This window comes from Pseudochaenichthys georgianus, chromosome 20 (assembly GCF_902827115.2).
Source record: "Pseudochaenichthys georgianus chromosome 20, fPseGeo1.2, whole genome shotgun sequence".
In the NCBI taxonomy this organism is placed as follows: Eukaryota; Metazoa; Chordata; class Actinopteri; order Perciformes; family Channichthyidae; genus Pseudochaenichthys; species Pseudochaenichthys georgianus.
This window is the reverse complement of record NC_047522.1, coordinates 9,093,233-9,113,066: the sequence shown is the minus strand read 5'-3', so window position 1 is coordinate 9,113,066 and position 19,834 is coordinate 9,093,233. Positions and strand designations below refer to the sequence as shown.

The following is a 19,834-nucleotide window of genomic DNA, read 5'->3' as shown; positions in this document are numbered from 1 at the left end:
CCGGAGTGAGGAGTAGCTGGTCTTGTGTCACATAAGAGGCAAGCTCAGTAATGGGAAGAAATGTGATGGTGTTTATCCCTGTCCTTGTTCTGTTGGTGAACGGAAGAATCTTCACTTTGTTACGGTTATCTGAGAGGACCCAAACGCAGGACACGGCAGAGTGTTACAAAGGTTTTATTTTGAGAAGAAGGAGCGTGGAGAGTAATCCGGTTGCTGGCGGCTGTTGAGGTGGAGGAGCGTGGAGAGTAATCCGGTTTCTAGCGGCTGTTGAGGTGGAGGAGCGTGGAGAGTAATCCGGCTGGAGAGTAATCCTGGAGCACAAGAAGAACAGGTAAGAAGAACATTCAAGTGTAGCGGAAATAGCTAACTAATTCTAAGAGGGCTGAGAGTTTTACCACTGGGGTTTAAACAACGATCTGGCGCTGACAGGTTGTGGAGCCTCCGCTGATATGCCATTAGTAATGGCTGATGGAAATCAGGTGTGTAGCAGAGGAGGGTACCCAACTGATTGCAGCAGGTGGAGGTTGAGCCGGGAGCCAGGAGTGACAGCCACCACGCCCACACAGACAGGGGAAGGGAAAACACACACAAGGGAGGTGGCTGGAGAATACAACCACCACACACTTCAGCTCCTCTGAGGATCTTAGCTTTGTCAAGTGCCTTCAACTTCACTCTGTGGACAGCTGCTGTCGTCTGGGGATCTGGCAAAGATGGTGCCGGAGAGGTGACTTTGATCCAACCCATTGAATGCAAAGGAGTGTTTCCCTGAATAGAGACAATGATTAAATCTATATTGTCTGCGACAAACTGAGTGAATACTTTGGTTGTTTCCCCAACCTCCATGGCCTCCATGACCACCCGATTGTCATGGCTAGTTTCACTTCCACTGGCTGTCATAAATGATAGATCCTCAAGTGCAGAGTCAACCGCAACCTCATCATCGATCTGCTCATCAGTTTCTTCCACAATGGTATAAAGAGTATCAGAAGTATCTTGGATGCCATCTCCATTCCTGTCATTAAGGAAGCAGTATTTGTAGTTTTGTGTCTCGGAATATGACTCTGTGTATCCAAGCTGGTGTAACTTGTTCAGCATCCATTTTGACCCAAATCTATGATCAAGTTGTATGGCAACCCCCATCTGGTATGGCAAAACTCCCGACAGGCCTATATGAAGTTCTGCCCCCAAATGGCTACTCTTTCGTCGGTCTTCACTATTGGCCTCAGGAACATCTGAAGACTCTCAGGAACAAGAGCCAGCTGACTCTGGATGTCAGTCATACTGTGTGCTGTGGGGTATGACTTTGGGTCTAGATCGACCATGGCGATGTCGTTGCATACGAACTTTAGTGCAGTCTTTATGATCTGAGTCTTCTCATCTCCATGCTCAAGATTAGCATGATGCTCTCGCAGAATGTTGTCTGTGTCATCTTTGAGGCAGAGCACATCTGCCCTTCTCTCCTGTGATGTGAAATACAAGGTGTCATGGAATTTATCTTGGAGTTTCTTCTTTAGCCAATACTTTGAATAAGAGAGGCTCTTATCTGGTGACGGATCAAACTGCTGTAGCTTTTCGTGGACTTGGTCAAGAGTCATCACCCCATGCTCGAGTTCTGAGTCTAACCAATCACAGAATTCAACAAAAACAGCCTCTCGTTCCTCATCAATTTTCTTTTGTCCTCTCTTCCTTTGTCCTCTATCTTCAGTCTTGGAGTAATGGCCACCTGTCTCAAAAAGAGTTTTGCAGCGCAAATGGTACAGGGTTTCTTCTGCCACAAGGTCATTGATCCCTTCCAGACGTCCAACAACTTCAGTGCCCCAGTCATCCCCGCGACTCTGTGCTGTCTTCCGCAAGCTTGCCTTCAGTCTATCTGCAGTCAAATTATCTGGCACTCTGTATCTCTTTCTAGCTTCCTCTGGACGAGTTTTGTAGATCTGTGCAGGTTGGTTGCAAAGAATGCATAAATTCTCTTACAGAAGCTGAACGGACCGTGAACTTGTAGAACTGCATGCAGAAGCTGCACTGAAGTCAGAGCAAGTGCGTCTTCTCTTCTTCTTAGCTGCCTCTTTCTCTGCCTTTAATGTTTGGCCTGAGTTCTTGGTGACTTCAAGAAACCTGTTGTATAAATCATCTTTACACTTTTTGTGGTACCTGAGTCTTCCTATGTTCTGAGCCTCCTTCAAACGCTCCAAAATCTTAGCATTTTCAAATACTTGAATGAGTTGGCTGTATCAGCCTCTGAGCTGGTGTCTCCGGGCTTTCACAGATGAAACAATTTAGCAAAGGTGGAGTCGAGTCTTCATCCATACCGCTAGACTAATATGTCCTACAAAGTAGTCATAATATCATTATTTTGTGACATTAAAGACAATCTCATGCACAGTAGATGATTAACATTGTAATAGATATTATTGCAAAGGAAAATAGAAGATCTGCTTCACAGTAACGTTAAACACAAAAGATCCTGTCAGAGACAATACATCACTGTAACCTAATGGGCCAGAAAGCTAGCATTCAAGAAAATAAAATGATCATAAGATTCAGTTTGAGGTGTGTAATACATCATGGTAGTTGCCAAGTTGGATACAATCATGGAGTAATACATCATGGATTTAACCATGTTGCTGCGCCTACTCTTACACAGCTAACAAGTAAGCAAAGTTGACAACTAATCATGGAGTAATACATCATGGATTTAACGTTAGCTAGCTAACCATGTTATTGCGCCTACTGTTACACAGCTAGCAAGTAAGAAAGGTTGACAACTTGTACAGTATGTTACATTTCATTACCAAAGTAGTGACATGAAATATTTCAAGGCGAGCGGGAAAGGTGGGTGTGGCCGTTTTTCCACAAAGGAATGATTTTAGTGAAAAATAAATGATTGCAATCAACTCAGAATCATGAAAAACCCCTAGTTTGCCCCCTCACAAGTTACCCAAGGCCAAACTGAACATTTTATATTTTTCGAAAATCTGTATTCGGTACCTCAACTTTGAGCAGTTGTTACGAAAAAACATACAGGATTTGAACTTCAACTTTTTAATACATTTTACTACACACCTTTACAAAGACATTAGTGAAGAAATTGATTGGTAAGGATTTAGTTTGCAGATCGGTCAAATATCTGATAAAATGCCCTTACTATTTTCACTGTACGTTATATACCATGGTAACTTTTCAAATGGAAATTAAAGACACTCTACTGATCAGTGTTTTTTTCCAGATAGATAAGTACAGTCTGACTCAGACTCTTGACGTAGAAACTATTTGTCCAATCAAGGTTTAAGTGTTTAAGCCATGAGAGTAAGGACAAGCAAAGTTATGTAAGAGCGCACTTAATGTACACACACAGCTCTCTCTTTAACATAGTATTAGCACAATGAACATGTGTGGAAGTGCTTGAGTGTTTCAGTGACACATGCTGCTTTGACTTCACACTTTGACTTCACACGGGTGCAAATGTTGAATTGACAGCAGTAAAGATTGACAGGCGAGTTTACTTAGTGGTTACTGATCCCTCCTATATTTAGCCTCTGTGACTCTCCATTTCCGATATACTCCTGGCTGCTAATGGTACCTGGCAGCTTGACGTGTAATCCTTCCTTATGCAAAGTGCCAGAAGCATGGGGATATGCACACCCACACAGCGGGTATATTTGAGAAAATATGTCAGTTTAATGGTTGTTGACCAAACGTCAGATGTGCTAAAGGCAAGAATCTAACCTGAAATTATTTGTATTGCCTGAAAGAAGAAATCAAAACCATGAATCCCAGACAGTTATTTTTGTTTTATTATTTTAAGAATGACCTACTGTAAATGTAATCAAATGCACTGTGTCTGTAATTCCAGCTTTTGTTTGCTGTGAAAACTGTCTGAATGGGGACACCATTTCATTTATTACAATCTAGCTAAAGTGCATCAGGGTTTACCCTCCGCTGCGGTTACATAATAAGACAGCCGAGCTTAGTCGAACAGATTAATGTTCATTATCTCTGCTTAAACCACATCTGACTTCGCACTGATGGCTGCACATCAGCTACCTGTTTATAGGTCATGTTTTGTGGGCTCTCCACCCAACACCAGAAATGTGTCTTCAAAAGTGAATTCACGGTTTATTTGATCAAATTAGACTAGGTAACATTTACTCTAAGCACCGCAAAACAGTTTTAAAATCCTTCCTACTTTCACTTTTTCTATGAAAGCAATTTCAATTTGTGTTATTCGGCCTATAGAACTTCAAATAAAGAGACACATACTTGTTCTGAAGTTCAAAACAAAGATGCTCAGTGTTTCAGAATGGCTCTTAAGAGAGCAGGTTTTACGCTAATATATTGACACTCTTTTCATTAGCTCAGTACACAGCATGCAGAATATTATTGATGTCATAATTATTATTCTTTAGGCCGTGGGATTACTAAACAACATGTCAACAGTAGGTGCTTTGTGATTATAGGTGACTGCCAGCAAATATTGAATTAACAAGGGCTAGGAATTTTGTTTTGGATTCTTGACGTCATGATCAAAATCAGAACTGACTCTCAATCAGTGCTGCTATTTTTCTGGGCAAAGTATTGTCAAAGTGAATGTGTGGCTGGTCTGTAGGGACTGTATTGTTCACAATTTGTAGGAGACCAGTTGAATTACATCTTCAAATGATTGCAGTTACTTTACTATTAGTTGCATTTATTTCTTTTAGACATACATTTTTACAATGCGGTATAAGACTAGATACCATTTTGGATTTTGGTAGTGGGATATTTATCTTAATTGCAATATTATTGAGTCATACAGAAGTCTTAGAATAAGTAGGGCTGTTAGAAAGCACAAATGAAATACCGGTACACAGATCTTCACATAATGATGTTGTGGTCAGAAATGGTAAGCAGTTTGATTTTGTAAATGTTGCCTTCTTCTTAATGTGGACCTGAGTGACACCAAAGCCACATTAATAAAGCAGTTTGGTGATGGGTGATTTGGTGCCTTATACTCTTTGTGCTAAATTGACTAAAATGATTTTTGATTTATGCAGTGGTTGGACCTTGTTTGGGTCGGGTTAGCTCTGCTTGAATTTCTTCTATGAGGCCCTTACATTCCACAAATTCCTGTTAAATCCAGTAGTGGACATGACTAATGGGAATTATATGATCATATTTAAACAGTAATGCATTAGGGACTCCATCCCCTTTGATCTGTTTGACCAGACCAGAGATGGGGTCGTTACTCAAAAAAAGTAATATATTACTTATTACTTTAAAAAAAGTAATATATTACTTTACTCTAACGCGTTACTTTACCCGCCCCTCCCTACAGGCAGATCACGCAGACTGCGGAGGGTGCTTCATTTTGCGGAGGGAGCCTCATCTGAAGCGCAAATGCGGCGCACCTACAGTGTTACTTTACTCGACATCCTCACTCTGGATTCGGAGGTCCTCCTTAGCTATTAGCTTCACGTTAGCATGTTGTCTTGGCAGGTGCTTGTTGAGGTTTACGTTGTGTTTGCAGCAGTGGATAAAAGCTTCTGGCCTAGACACAGTTTGCACCTCACCGTCACATTCTTGTCCTTTCTTCGGACAAACTCAAAATAATGGGCATACATACCTCCACCCAGGGGCGGCGGGTACTGTAGGCTAGATTTATTATATTTTTCAAATATTTCTGTCACAGCATCCTGGTAAAATAAAAATATAATGTTTGTGTCTTTGACATTAGCGCTGCTATGCAGCCACCTGTGCCCTATAGGCCTACTACGAAGCCAGTTCAACATATCCTGGATATGTTTGAGTTATCTTAACGAGAACTAACCCTAACAAACGAGATCTTGCTAAGCGGTCATACGACGCTGGTTAACATCAACTCGGTAAATCACGCCAGGGTTTCTCTCACCAGCTGAGAGCACGTTCACGTGAAAGGGGTGGGTTTAGAAACATTTGACCAATCACAAACAGGGACAAGTGTACTGACAGCGCAGCGTCATTAATGAAAAGTAAACTAATATTAGACAAATATGAACTTTAAACATCCATGACTTAAATAATCCAGGAATACAAGCCACATAGTTGCACCTGCAAGGTGAATATAGAAATAAATAAACTACTGAGTGTTTGAAAGCGTAACAGTTTTATGATATCATTCCCCCATCTAAGACACGAGTGGATCTGACTTTAATTACATTTGAGTTGAGTGTTTCGTCAACCCAATGTGTTGCTTAAAATAATACTGCTACATACAGTAGGCTATGTGACACTGTAAGTGTTGCACGGCCAGATACGGCTCGAGAAGCTGACTCAGATAAGGACATGATATATTATGATATTATTTGATCGATGATCTCATTGATGATGTGATATGAATGATAAGTGCAACACGTTGGCGTCTCCTACAGTTTAAACTGTATTTCCTTTATCCTGTAATATGACTTGATAGATTTAAACTCCGCACACTGAGCTCTGATTGGTCAGCAGGCGGTGCTTTCACTGAGTTGATCTCTTTTCTATAGACGCCGGAGGCGGGCAGCGTCAGGTAAAAAAAGTTATTTAGCCTTCCCAAACCTGAGCCTCACTCGCCGCCTATGCCTCCACCCCTCGAAAGTTATCACTGTTGACTCAGCCATGTTTATGCACTGCATGTGCACGCGCAAGTCGCGCAAATATAAACCTGCGGCGGAAATCCCTCTTGTCTGTCAAAGGGAGAATCTAGTAATTCTGTATGTTAGTAGGCTAACTCTAGAGGGATTACTGATTTTATAAAAGTAATGAAGACACGCGTGTCGGGCAATGTTAGTAACTGTAGTGTGATTACTGAATTATAAAAGTGACGCTTTACATTACTCCGTTACCGACAAATAATAATATTACTTTTGTTACACCCAATTCTGGTAAAAACAAGTGAGAGTATATCTGCTTCTGGTTTCAGTGGGAGATGAAGTGGTGAGCTAATTGGCTTTCCTCCAGCTTTTTAAACCCGGCGCCTAGCACAAAGTTTATCTCGGTCCTGTCCTTGTCTCTCCTCTTCTTCATCTTCAAGCCCCTGCCCTATATTCTCTCAGCTTCACACGTTCCCCTCTCCTTCTGTCTTTCACACTTCAGGGCTTAACACGGCTTCCTCTTTTCTTTTACCTCTTATCTTGCCTTCCCTGCCCTTCTCTCTGCTCTGTCCTTTCTCTCATCCGGAAGTAGGTTAGGTAACGGGCTGATTTAAATACCCTCCGTCACAAGGTCTGGAATGATTTCATGGAAAAGCCTGTATCCATTACCAATCTAAAAGATTTACACTATTATCCCCTAAGAAGCACTTTAACAGGCTAAATGCTAGATGAAACCCTCAAAGTATCCTATTGTTGGGAAAATCCAGAAACTTCATGGAGTTCAAAATAACTATTAGGTGGGCGTGGAAAACAAATCAAGGAGGTTTGTGTTGAAAGTCATAGGGTATTAATAACATCACAAACTCCATTGCTACAATAAAACATTGAAAATGAACTATAAGCAATTACTAGCTGTACAAATACATTGCAAAGGATTATTGTGTGTGTAAGGCCTTTAGATTTCAGGGATGTGTTCTGATGTTGTTGTTCTTTACTGTTTACTCTCCACAGACAATGCTGACAGCCATATCCATGAGTGCAATTGCTACTAATGGTGTTGTGCCAGGTAAGACGCTATGGTACTCAAGCGTACACAAACTTAAACAAGACATTTTGGTTTATTTCAGCATTCCCTTTTTATGTGTTTTGTTTATTATAATGATAACATGAAATGAAATAATTGACTGATAGGCAGTTAGAGTGTTTCCTTTTGATTGGTTGCTGGCTAGGAATATAGTTTAATAAAGTTATTAATTGCAAATATCACATAGAATTTTGTTTAGGTACCAGAGCTTGATCAAAAACCTGGACAACAATTGTCCTTAACGTCATCCATGGATGTATTGGAAAGCCCATAACATCAAGTTTTCCTGTTCTCATAAAAGCATTTTCCTTCTTTTTCCCCCAGCTGGAGGATCCTACTATATGATTTCCAGATCTCTTGGCCCAGAGTTTGGTGGAGCTGTAGGCCTCTGCTTCTACCTGGGCACAACCTTTGCTGGCTCCATGTACATCCTTGGTACAATAGAGATTCTTTTAGTGAGTAAACACTATGCGGATATCCTCTAATGTTATCTCCAAGTCACTGTATATTCTCCACCTACGACTCTTACTCAGGTGAAAGGAGAAAACTTAGAGTGTAAACAATTGTTCCCCTTCTTTTTTCGCCTTCAGACCTACATTGTGCCTCAAGCAGCCATCTTTGTGGCTGAGAAAAAGGAGGACGAGGTGAATGCCTTGCTGAATAACATGCGTGTTTACGGCACGTGCTGCCTAGCTCTGATGTCATTGGTCGTCTTTGTAGGGGTAAAATATGTCAACAAGCTCGCTCTGGTCTTCCTGGCCTGCGTCATTCTCTCCATCCTCTCCATATATGCTGGAGTCATCAAGACCATCTTTGAGCCACCAGACTTTCCGTGAGTCCACACAATAAGTCATCTATTGAAAGATATGATGCTAAAATGTGGCTAATAAAGATGGTATTTCACTGTGGACTGGAGTGGGATTTTGATCAGCTTCATAGGGTGTCAATTAAAAATCTCTATTTCTTTCACACAGTGTTTGCATGTTGGGAAATCGCACTCTGCAGAACACAAACTTTGACAGTTGTCTTAAGACGGAATTCGTGAACAACATGACGGTCACTACCAAACTGTGGGGGCTGTTTTGTGATGGACGTGATCTCAATGCCACCTGCAACGAGTATTTTGTCAACAACAATGTGACCTTGGTGCAGGGCATCCCCGGACTGAAGAGCGGCGTCATTTCAGGTAGGAACACAGTGATCCAACTGCAGGACTTAGCAGCAATCCCCAATTCTGATGACATTTTGAACATTTTAAAGCCCTCCTCACCTTTTTTCCTCATAACTCTTTGAAATGTTCCAATACCTAATGTAAAACGTACTTGTATACTAGTCCGAATTATCCAGAATACATTTTGTATCGTCCAATCTCATCCACCAATCAAACAAAACAAGCTAAATTGATCAATGGAGATGCAGATCGTGTTTGTTGCACTTACAAAGGCTTAATACCAACACTTCAACAGGATTCTACACCGTCTTGGAAAGTTGTATTGATGAAAGTGCAAACTCAGGACATTCCTCATGTTATGTAACTGCTGGCTAAGACAGACTTACTTAGCCTTTAGTGAAAATGCATTCCTGTCATATTTCTTCTGAAGCATCTGGGGCACGCATGTGCTCCGCTTTTTACCATCTCCATTTGCTTTGTTTCTCTAAATTATACTTCCTCCCCTTCTGAGTCGAATACATTTAACTTTTTGTCCATTTAGAAGTCTGCACCTCTACTTTTACCAAGTTTGCCTTTTACTTCGGCTTTAACTACCACTTAGCAGCCGCCATTTATTTTGGATCACTTCTTAATCTATGGACACTGATCCATGCTGGAAGTATTTCATTATATGATATTTCTGCTACAGTTATAATGACAGGTTAGATTCCGCTCTATTCCTCTGGTTAGGTCAAATTGTTTTATGATGACCACACTGTTTCGCTGCATTAAGGCTTAAATGGTACAAACATATTATGCTTTATTTTTAAACCCACATACTGCTTCATGTCAGTCAAGATTCCTTTATTAAATCAGGTCCAATAAACTGATTGGAACTCTTAAATTGTCAGTGTTCTCTGGCTGTAGGCATTGGCTAATACTTCTGTTTCCGTCTCTCTTGTAGAAAACATGTGGTCAACATATGGCCCTCTGGGTATGTTGGTGGAAAACAAGGAGTTGTCATCTCTTGAGGCGACTGACAATTCCCAGGACGTCTACTTGCCCTATGTGTTCAATGACATCAGCACCTTCTTCACACTGCTGGTCGGCATCTACTTCCCATCTGTCACTGGTAAGAATATGACATCAAAACAATGGTCCAAATTGCAGATCTTTTGTCAAAAATATCCAATGTTTGATTCGCTGTTATGACCCCCCCTGTCAGGTATTATGGCTGGGTCAAATCGGTCAGGTGACCTGCGGGATGCCCAGAAGTCCATCCCCATTGGGACCATCCTGGCTATCGCTACCACCTCCTTCATCTGTATCCTTAACGCTATTGTAAAAGTATTGTCACATGTCTAAAACTGAAGGTTTTAAAAGGTTTTCCTAGATTAATCAGTTGGGCCCTTTAAGTGCTAAGTATGAAGCTTGTAAACCACACCTCATGTGGCCAGATAACACTGCAATCTAATCTAATTGGCTGTAGTGCCATTAAAACAAGAATCAAACCTGTCAAAACAAAAGACAAGGAAATCACTCAGATTGTGGAAAATGTGTGTTTTAAAGCTTTACAGCAAAGTGAAAAGCCAAAGACTTGTCTATAGATATCATTTATTGTCCTGAACAGTGCTTTCCAGATGTCACCTGTGTGGTTCTCTTTGGTGCCAGCATTGAGGGAGTTCTGCTTCGGGACAAGTAAGAGCTGAACACAGAGCAAATACTGTACTGTAAAAACTGTAAACACCAAATGATTTGGAATAAAAACAGTTTGCATGTTATTTAATTTGGGTTTAGCTCAAACTCTTTTAGTATCCTCTCTTGAGTTCAGGTCTGTTTATCAAATATTATTAATGCAAATTCATTTTTATCGCTTATTAAACCCATTTTGACCACTTGAAGAGTGGACAATTACTAAATTGTATTAATAACTTGCATGAATGCGCACATTTTACGTAAGTAGTATACATTTATGTTGGGTCTTATTAGTCCACAGTAGAAAATACACGAATATCAGCTAATATTTGAAATACTGTCAGAAAAAAAAACTTGTTACCAGTTAATAATATGCTTTTTTTTTGCATTGCAGATTTGGTGACTCGGTGAAAAGGAACCTTGTGATAGGCACACTGTCATGGCCCTCGCCGTGGGTGATTGTGATTGGCTCGTTCTTCTCCTGCTGTGGGGCGGGGCTACAGAGTTTGACTGGCGCCCCACGCCTGCTGCAGGCCATCGCACGAGATGGCATCGTACCATTCCTGCAGGTTAGAATCACACCGCCAACACAAACACAGGGGAAGCAGTCTTCATCCTCGCGTGCTTATATTATTATTCTCTTTCTCTGTGTATCAGGTGTTCGGTCACGGGAAAGCTAACGGAGAACCCACCTGGGCTCTGGTGCTGACTGCTGGGATCTGTGAGATCGGGATCCTCATCGCCTCCCTGGACGCCGTGGCTCCTATTCTCTCCATGTCAGTTTCTGTTTGCGCAGTAATATTACAGGCTCTATTTTCATTAAATCTCATCACCAGATAAAGTCTTTGATACCTCAAGAGTTTAACTTCCTAAAGCCACTCACAATTGGTCATAAAGTAGAGATTTAAATGATAATTAAGTAGTGTTTTGAGGCTTATTGTCTTCTTTTCACAGGTTTTTCCTCATGTGCTACTTGTTTGTCAACCTGGCCTGTGCACTTCAGACCCTGCTGCGGACCCCTAACTGGAGACCACGCTTCCAATACTACCACTGGTGCGTGATAATGAATATTTCAATCTTGCATGTAAATAGTCCCTGCATTTTCTAGCTAAATGTATTTTTTCACAGTAAGTCTATAAGGTTAGCTGAGGTTTTTAATAACACTGTAGTTCTAACATTTGTTATTTAACCTGTCAGGGACCTGGTGTTGAGAGAGAGAGAGGCTTTTTTATGAAAATGTTAGGAAACACGCCAAGAATCACACTTAAACACAACCACAAAAAAACATGTTCATTGTGGTTTGGGTGATGTAACCTTCAGTTCAATACAGGACAGTGCTAAGCTGTCCACTCTGAACTGGTTTCATTTTGTTAGAATATTATCATGAATGTGCAGAAATCTGAGAAGCAGTTGTTCTGTAAACGGATGCGTATGTATTAAAAACACTCAAAGTGTGTGTTTCCTCCTACAGGGCTCTTTCCTTCCTGGGAATGAGCTTGTGTCTTGCTCTCATGTTCATCTGTTCCTGGTATTATGCTATCGTGGCCATGGCTATCGCTTCCTGCATCTACAAATATATTGAATACAGAGGGTAAGAGGACTTTGAATGTGATAATTTATTTCATAGATCTAAAGTAAATCAATGGCAAGGAAACGCTCAAATATGAAAGAAATGTGGCTGAAAAACAGAAAATGAACTGATTTTAAAAGAAAAAAATACATGTATACAAAATTGATACATGACATATAGAATATATAATGCTTTAAGTTACTTGTATGTGAAATGTTGGCATTTATTGTTATACCTAAAAAGGTCATCTTTGACTAGCAAGAAATACGTATTTAATGCATAATTTAAGGAGGGGGGCAGGTAATGAAGGCTCCAGAAAGCAAAGCCTTCCCTAAATGATTGATCCCTGTACTTTTATTGTTTATTGTACCAATTGTTCACACCAACGTTCCCTTAATGTCTTATTTTCAAGCTACTTCTTTGATTTATTATGTCCAGCAACTAAATATCCGCTACTAGTATAAGGCTATGTTTTATAGTAAAAAAAGACATTTGTTAATCAGATAACTCATAAGAACGTAGCTCTATCTAACTATTCATTTAGAATTCATTTAGAATTCTGTCCGAATGAGCAGAGGGAGGCTCACTACCAACGCCTTCGACAGCTCACCCTGAGCTTCTGTATGGCGCGCTGTAACTAAAACAAACAGCCCTGGTTCAGAAAAAACACTTTGCCTGACAATCTGCATCTGTACTGTCAGTGCCATAATCTCAAAGTATAGTAAACTAATTCTGTCACGTGCTAAGTCCCTTGAGCTACAGCTAGCGGGATCTACTGTATGAGCAGAATGTGTAATTCTTTGCGCAGTAACGATTAGTGTCTCTGCATTACCATCCTTTTAGCTCACTGCAATAGTATTTAGTAACTCCACAGATACTTACTGTGGTGATCTGGTTTAGTTTGTGGTTATTCGTTCATGATTGTTAAGGCATTTGATTTGTTCATTCTAAATCCATGCAGTTTTGTTGTGTTGGTTTTGTACTATAATGCTAAACAAATATAAATGCATTTCAAATATGTAACAAAGCACAAAAATCACTTTGAATTGCCTCTGTGTCTGAAAATGTGCTATATAAGTAAACTAACCTTAACCTTAACAATAGCATATTAACCTGGAATTGTTGAATGCTGTTATATTTAATTTGTGTTGGTTAGTAGTTGCATAAAAAAGTGTATTTGCTCTTTTCTCAGCCATTAAGGACAGTGACAGTTACTTTATGGCCTGCATTGCTTAACAAACAAAGATTAACATTGGGATTATTATTTTTCTTCTTACTGATATGTTACGACAGTATTGTTGAATTGTTCCATCTCATCATGTGGCTTCTTGTTTTATGTGTTACTTACACATGTTCAATCCTTTGTTGAATGCAGGGCAGAGAAGGAGTGGGGAGACGGTATCCGGGGCCTGTCCCTGAACGCAGCACGCTACGCCCTCATTCGCCTTGAGGAGGCTCCCCCACACACCAAGAACTGGAGGTACAGTGCACTGCTCCTGTGTTTCATATCGATGAGGTCACAGCTAACGCAGGGCCACCTGATACTGTTGGACCAGATGCGAGAGACAGGAATAGACACAGAGGTTGAATTTGATTAATCTCTAGGTCCTCTCCCTAATCTGACAACAAAGATTGATGAGCCTTCACAACTGTACAGAGACCAGCACTGGCTGACCTCGCAGACTGCCTGTCCAAAAGTTTCATTTACATTCTTGGCATGTTCAGTGTGGAAACTCTTCTGAGGGATTTGATGTTTCCAACTGTACAGATGGTTCCAATTAAATGTAAATATAAACTGCCTCCTTTCTTGTGCCAAACAAAGGTGGAACTGTAAGGTTTAATTTCATTTGTATTTGTTCCTGGCACAAACTCAATGTTTTACAATTATTTACAAAACATGTCTCTGTAAACACACCATACCCGAAAAGGAGCAGGGAGAAGAAAATAATGTTATATTACCTGACCCTTTCTCAAAAAAATAAATACATAGAAATAGATGGTCTGTCCTTCATATTTTCTTCTTCACAGCCAATCATTGCAGTATCGTAGGAAAATAAGAGACACACAAAGACGTACAAAAAATACTTAATTACCAGTTGACAGTTAAGGGAAAGAACAAAGAAAAAAAACAACAACACCGAAGCACCACATGAACAAAAGAAACACCCTCCTCTGAGTCCTACTGGAGTAGAAGGGTTCTCTAAATAAATAATGTGCTTTCATAGTGATGTTACTTTCCACGGAAATTGTATTAGACTATGATGGGGGCCTTCAAAATGTTAGCCGATGAAGAGTCCATTCGTTTTCATTTGTAAAGAGATTTGTTGCTGTTTAAAAAACCTTCTTAAATGTGATGATCAAGCAATGAAACCTGTCCCCCCTTTCTTTTCTCTCTTGATGCATCCAGGCCTCAGGTGCTGGTGCTCCTGAATGTTGACTCAGATCAAGGTGTCAAACACCCCCGTCTGCTGTCCCTCACCACTCAGCTGAAGGCAGGGAAAGGCCTTACGATAGTGGGAAATGTTTTAGTGGGAACCTATCTCACCAAAGACACAGAGTCCAAAAAGGCGGAACTGGTAGGTTTGAAATGCGTACAGCAGCATGCAGTCTATGATGGGGCACAATCTCACATGCAAAACAATGTACTCCTCATATATCTCTTTTTTTAGTTGGATTACAGAAAGCTGCTGTTAAAACACCAAAACATTTTATAAACGTCATCTATTATCTGCCCATCCGTTGTTAAGCATTACTGTCGAACTCAACAGCTTCAGGAAATCTGGTGCATCAGTCCGGATTTACAGTTGGGTAGCATTTGACAGCCAAACTGCAGGAAACTCTGCCATCTACTGGCAAAATTGAGTACATCACTTGATTTATTATTTTGCAACCTGATTTGACCATGTCCTTAAAAGCATTTTTAATCCATGGATTACTTTTTCTACAAAAGCAATCCCGCACAATCTGAATCCCAGATTACACAGTACTGTATCCATGGGCATTGTTAGACCCATGAGCCCTGAATACGTGCTCAAGGGTTATTTTGAGGTAGTGGTAATAATAAACATGGAATCTTTCCCCATGAGTACACACATAGTCATTGCTCTACATTATCCACCTCCTTCATACTATACATTTGCTGTTATTCTCTGTGCAGAACATCAAGTCTGCTATGTCAGCAGAGAGAACAAAAGGATTCTGCCATGTGGTGGTGTCTTCAAACCTCAGAGATGGGGTCTCACACCTCATCCAGTCGGCGGGGCTGGGGGGCATGAAGCACAACACCATCCTGATGGCCTGGCCCGGCACCTGGAGGCAGTCCAATGACCCACAGTCCTGGAAGAACTTCATAGGTACCAAGCGGGAGACCGTTTAGAAATATATTGAAAACATATATTGATGTAGAAATGCATGATCAGATTAATATTTGGACTACTTACTTTGTTTATTGCGTGTTTTGCCTCAAAATACGAGTGTTTGTGCGAAAGATTCGGTTTCCAAAACTGTACAAAAGCATACCAAATAAAAAAATAACACAATATTATCATTGCCCTTTTTTTAACATTAAACATGGAGGCGTGTGGCACAGTGGGTTAGTGCGCTGGTGTTCGGATCAGGGGGTCACAGGTTCAAACCCCACTGCAATCAGTATGTCGTTGTGTCCCTGGGCAAGACACAGTATTGAGTATGTAAGTCGCTTTGGATAAAAGCGACTTACATACTCAATACTGTAAGTCGCTTTTATCCAAAGCGACTTACATACTCAATACTGTGTCTTGCCTTAAATACCTTAATCAACCAGATTTTGGTTTTGTGGGCGTCCCTTTTTAAAAAGACGATCAGGTGAATTAAACACCAAAGTCACCATTGATGGTAGCTTTGCCAAGATGGAGAGTCATAACAATAAAGTACACTAGAGCCATACCATGCAGTGCAAAAGAGACAAAAGACACTCTCTTCCTTTACCAATCCAGAGACGGTGCGGGAGTCCACGGCAACCCAGCATGCCTTGCTTGTGGCTAAGAATGTGGACAGTTTCCCCACCAACCAGGACCGCTTAGGGGAGGGCACCATCGACGTGTGGTGGGTGGTTCATGATGGAGGCCTGCTGATGCTGCTGCCCTTCCTGCTGCGACAGCACAAGGTTGGTGTGTTTTGTTTATCTCTAAGACCTCTTTAACCCAGACAAATTGTCTTTCTTCTCCTATTATCCATACCCAGAATCCCCGTTTCATTCTCACCTATCCATCTGCCTATCCTGGAACTCTCCCTCTTTGACACTGTTGTTTTCTTCCATATTCACGGAATCTTCCCCTCCTCTAGGTGTGGAGGAAATGTAAGATGCGCATCTTCACCGTGGCCCAGATGGATGACAACAGCATCCAAATGAAGAAAGATCTCCAGATGTTCCTCTACCACCTGCGACTGGACGCTGAAGTAGAAGTGGTGGAAATGGTGAGGCTTTGATTCATAGAATAGCATTACAGCCTCTAATGGTGATGATGCATTACTACATTGGAAACAGGCTCAATCAGTTCGGTTTTACACCACTGAACTCTATCAAAGCTTTATAGTGGTGAGAGTGGCGCAGTTATGAGTCCTAACACCCGGAAAAGACTTAGCATTTACCACTTCCGGTTTCCCTCATCCCGAAGTCAATTGTTTTTCAGAGTGTTTGTTGTCAGAAGCGTGCAAAACAGCAGTTGCTAAAAAGTGACTAAATCAGACCACTAAACGTCATCACGTTAGGACAAGTCTGTCGTTAGCTTAGCGGTGGTGACGCACAACCATACGACCCTGATGGAGTTTGCTTGAATCCTTACCTTAGGTTGATATTTATCTTGAATACATTTACACTTAGAAAGTCAGAAAGTGGTCTCATTATCCGGAGGTTGTCCTGTTTAACAAAACGTGATAAGTATCATAAACGTGTGTTGGCTACACATTTTATTTCCTGCAATATTCCTTTGACCACTGGGGAAATCTTACTGCTTTTTGTCAAGGGACCCCCTGTGATGCTGACTACTGGGTCGACCTACAAAAATACATCATCACTGCAGCGCTCGGTTTTTTTACTTAACTTATCAGCCACACGTTTAGTTGCTGCTGCATGAAATAGATGATTTGAGTTTTAGTTCTAGAGCTCTTAAGTCTGTCTATTGTGTACTCTTAACGGTCCATACATAAAGAGTTGATAAAGAGTTGGTGTTTTCTGTTCTCTTCCTGTTCAGCATGATAACGACATCTCAGCCTTCACCTATGAGAAGACTCTAGTGATGGAGCAGAGGTCTCAGATGCTGAAGCAGATGCAACTCTCCAGGACTGAGAGGGAGAGGGAGGTAAAGTAGACTGCACCAACACAACCCTGCTCTCAGAGTCACTTTGTCTCTGGGACTGTGTCTAAGATTTTATAATAATACAATTGTCCCATGAATTATCAAGAAGATAGTATTTGTTGTCTCTGAACGTTGTTAGTGTTATCATTACAAACCAGCGAAATAGCTATTTTATCATACAGGTCAGATATACAGAATGAGAAACAAGCCATTTAGTTTATCACCCCCAATAACTACAGTTACACCCAAACAGTGTTTTAGTCAATCTGGCCTATTGCTGCGTTATGACAATTGGCCCCTTTCCTTGTTCACTTGCCATCCCCCCTGCTGGGTCACGCCACACCACTCAGATTCAGAGTATCACGGACGAATCGCGTAACTCGATCCGGAGAAAGAACCAGGGCACCTCTGAGGGCACAAACCTCAGCCGGCATTCCTCAACGGTGGAGGACAATCAGGAGGACGAGGTAGCAGATGTTGTCAACCCCAAATCCCTCACTGTTAGACACAGACCTGTCTTCACAAAGCTGGATCTTTGGCTGCAGTTTTCACGTGTCTTTTGACTTTTTTTAAATACTTTAGTCATCATCATGGTTCCAAATCTGGACTTATATATGTTCTAATACCTAACCAGTAACCTGCTGGCAGTCTGAAACCAGTTGCTCTACATTGAAAACACCAATGTAAAGTGCCATTAGCCATTTTAGTAATCAGCCCAAAAAGGGAAGCTGTTTCATGATGACAGACAGCCTCTATCTTGTACTTTTAAAAATCGATCAACAAGTCCCAACTGTAGTGATACTAACTTACTGTAAGGTCACTGAGAGCAGCTTTGTGAACACTAGCCCATTGCACCTTGAAACGGCTGCCCGACATCCCATTAACTCAACAATCCTACCTTATCCATCTTCCCCAAAAACATGTCAACGAAAGAGTGGACAGTATTGTCTCAGAAACCTAAAAACGGTCAGCTTTGGTGCAGATCTACTGATGCTCTGTTGTCTTTTGAGCTGGATGCTAACATTAGCATGCTAACAGAACATCTGTGAATACAGTTGAATTGTTACTGTTGTTTAAAGGCTACGATCCAATATATGCGTTATTTATCTTTATTCTGACCTGACAATACTCTACTCTCTATTTTATTGATCATGTTTTTAGCTTATTCCTGGTCATCTCCCACCATCCTGCCACTTATACCTGAAACTTGTATCCATACTGTTCAGCTGCTAGTTAAAGCTAAGCACTGTCCCTCGTAAAAAGGATGTGCATGTTATTCACCGCATAACCTCCGATGTACATGTATTTTAAGACATTAAAGATGTTTAATGTGTTACATAATCAGCCTGCTGTTTTACTTTCACTGCCTTTTTATTAGGATACATTCAAATATAAACAGGACCCTCGGAGCACAGAGGCCATAATCCGTATCTTTATGATGAGGGATAATAAACCCATCATTTACTGTTGTCCTTTATCCTTCGTCTTCGGCTGTGGTTATATAACTGTTGGCATTGTACACTGTAGCACAGATAAAGGGACACAAGAGTTCTTGTCCAATGTAATGAAAGCAGATTATTCTTTATTTAATAATGATATACTTTTACTGCTGTACTTCTGCTTTGCTTTACTACCCCCACACTGTCCCTGCATTATAGACTGCTTAATAGTAGTGTTTTAGTTACATATTAAACATGTGGTATGTATCTTTAGAAGCCCTGTATCTAATGCGAGCACTTTTTCATGTCAATCACCCATGAATGCTTTATTTCAACCCTCACCTGGACCTTTAGTCTGCCCAGAGAAACATTGTCTTGTGATGTATATTTGTTGTTTTATTATGATTAATGTGTATGAATGGTTTAACAGCTGAGCAGGTTTGTATCATTCTCATGATTCTTAAGCATGATTTTACCCAACTTTCATCAACTTGTATGAAATATGTTGTTGGTTTTACTTGACTTTTGATCCTTACTCTATCTATGATTCTGTATTCTTAGTTCATTCCATCAATTATTTAATATTTATTGTGATTATTCTGAACTACCAAGGTTCATGTCCTGGTTATGGCTTTGCTACCGCCTTTTTTCGTTTCACCTTTTCTTCTGTTCTGTTTATTGCATTTCATCTCTCCCCTTACTCGATCTCCTCATCTTTCTCCTTCCTCCCTCCTCTCCAGGCCCAGCTAATCCACGACAGAAACACAGCGTCTCACGCCACGATAAACGACAAGGCGGAAGGCGGGCTCGACCGGGTTCACATGACCTGGACCAAGGAGAAGCTGTTCACTGAGCGCAACCGCAACCGCGAGAGCAACTCCAACGTGGTCGTACGAGACCTGTTCAACATGAAACCGTAAGTACACGCTTGTTTCAACACCACCGAAAGAAGAACTCTGTACATTTGTAGCTT

At 40.9% G+C, this 19,834-nt stretch overlaps 1 protein-coding gene across 6 annotated transcripts in view; it reads left to right on the top strand.

The window, feature by feature from the left end:
- slc12a7b (solute carrier family 12 member 7b) overlaps positions 1–19,834 on the top strand; it is an 81,575-nt gene that overhangs the window by 55,268 nt on the left and 6,473 nt on the right. For 3 of the 6 annotated variants that reach the window (XM_034108978.2, XM_034108977.2, XM_034108979.1), the window contains exons 5-23: positions 7,599–7,653; positions 7,996–8,126; positions 8,262–8,503; positions 8,646–8,857; positions 9,786–9,953; positions 10,047–10,145; positions 10,462–10,519; positions 10,911–11,085; positions 11,174–11,292; positions 11,471–11,569; positions 11,988–12,107; positions 13,462–13,566; positions 14,494–14,662; positions 15,244–15,439; positions 16,061–16,230; positions 16,410–16,541; positions 17,318–17,425; positions 17,773–17,889; positions 19,602–19,777. In XM_034108978.2, the coding sequence (XP_033964869.1) occupies positions 7,599–7,653; positions 7,996–8,126; positions 8,262–8,503; positions 8,646–8,857; positions 9,786–9,953; positions 10,047–10,145; positions 10,462–10,519; positions 10,911–11,085; positions 11,174–11,292; positions 11,471–11,569; positions 11,988–12,107; positions 13,462–13,566; positions 14,494–14,662; positions 15,244–15,439; positions 16,061–16,230; positions 16,410–16,541; positions 17,318–17,425; positions 17,773–17,889; positions 19,602–19,777 (2,651 nt within the window). The remainder of the gene's footprint in view (positions 1–7,598; positions 7,654–7,995; positions 8,127–8,261; positions 8,504–8,645; positions 8,858–9,785; positions 9,954–10,046; positions 10,146–10,461; positions 10,520–10,910; positions 11,086–11,173; positions 11,293–11,470; positions 11,570–11,987; positions 12,108–13,461; positions 13,567–14,493; positions 14,663–15,243; positions 15,440–16,060; positions 16,231–16,409; positions 16,542–17,317; positions 17,426–17,772; positions 17,890–19,601; positions 19,778–19,834) is intronic. The other 3 variants (XM_034108982.2, XM_034108981.2, XM_071206877.1) reach the window with 1 other exon arrangement.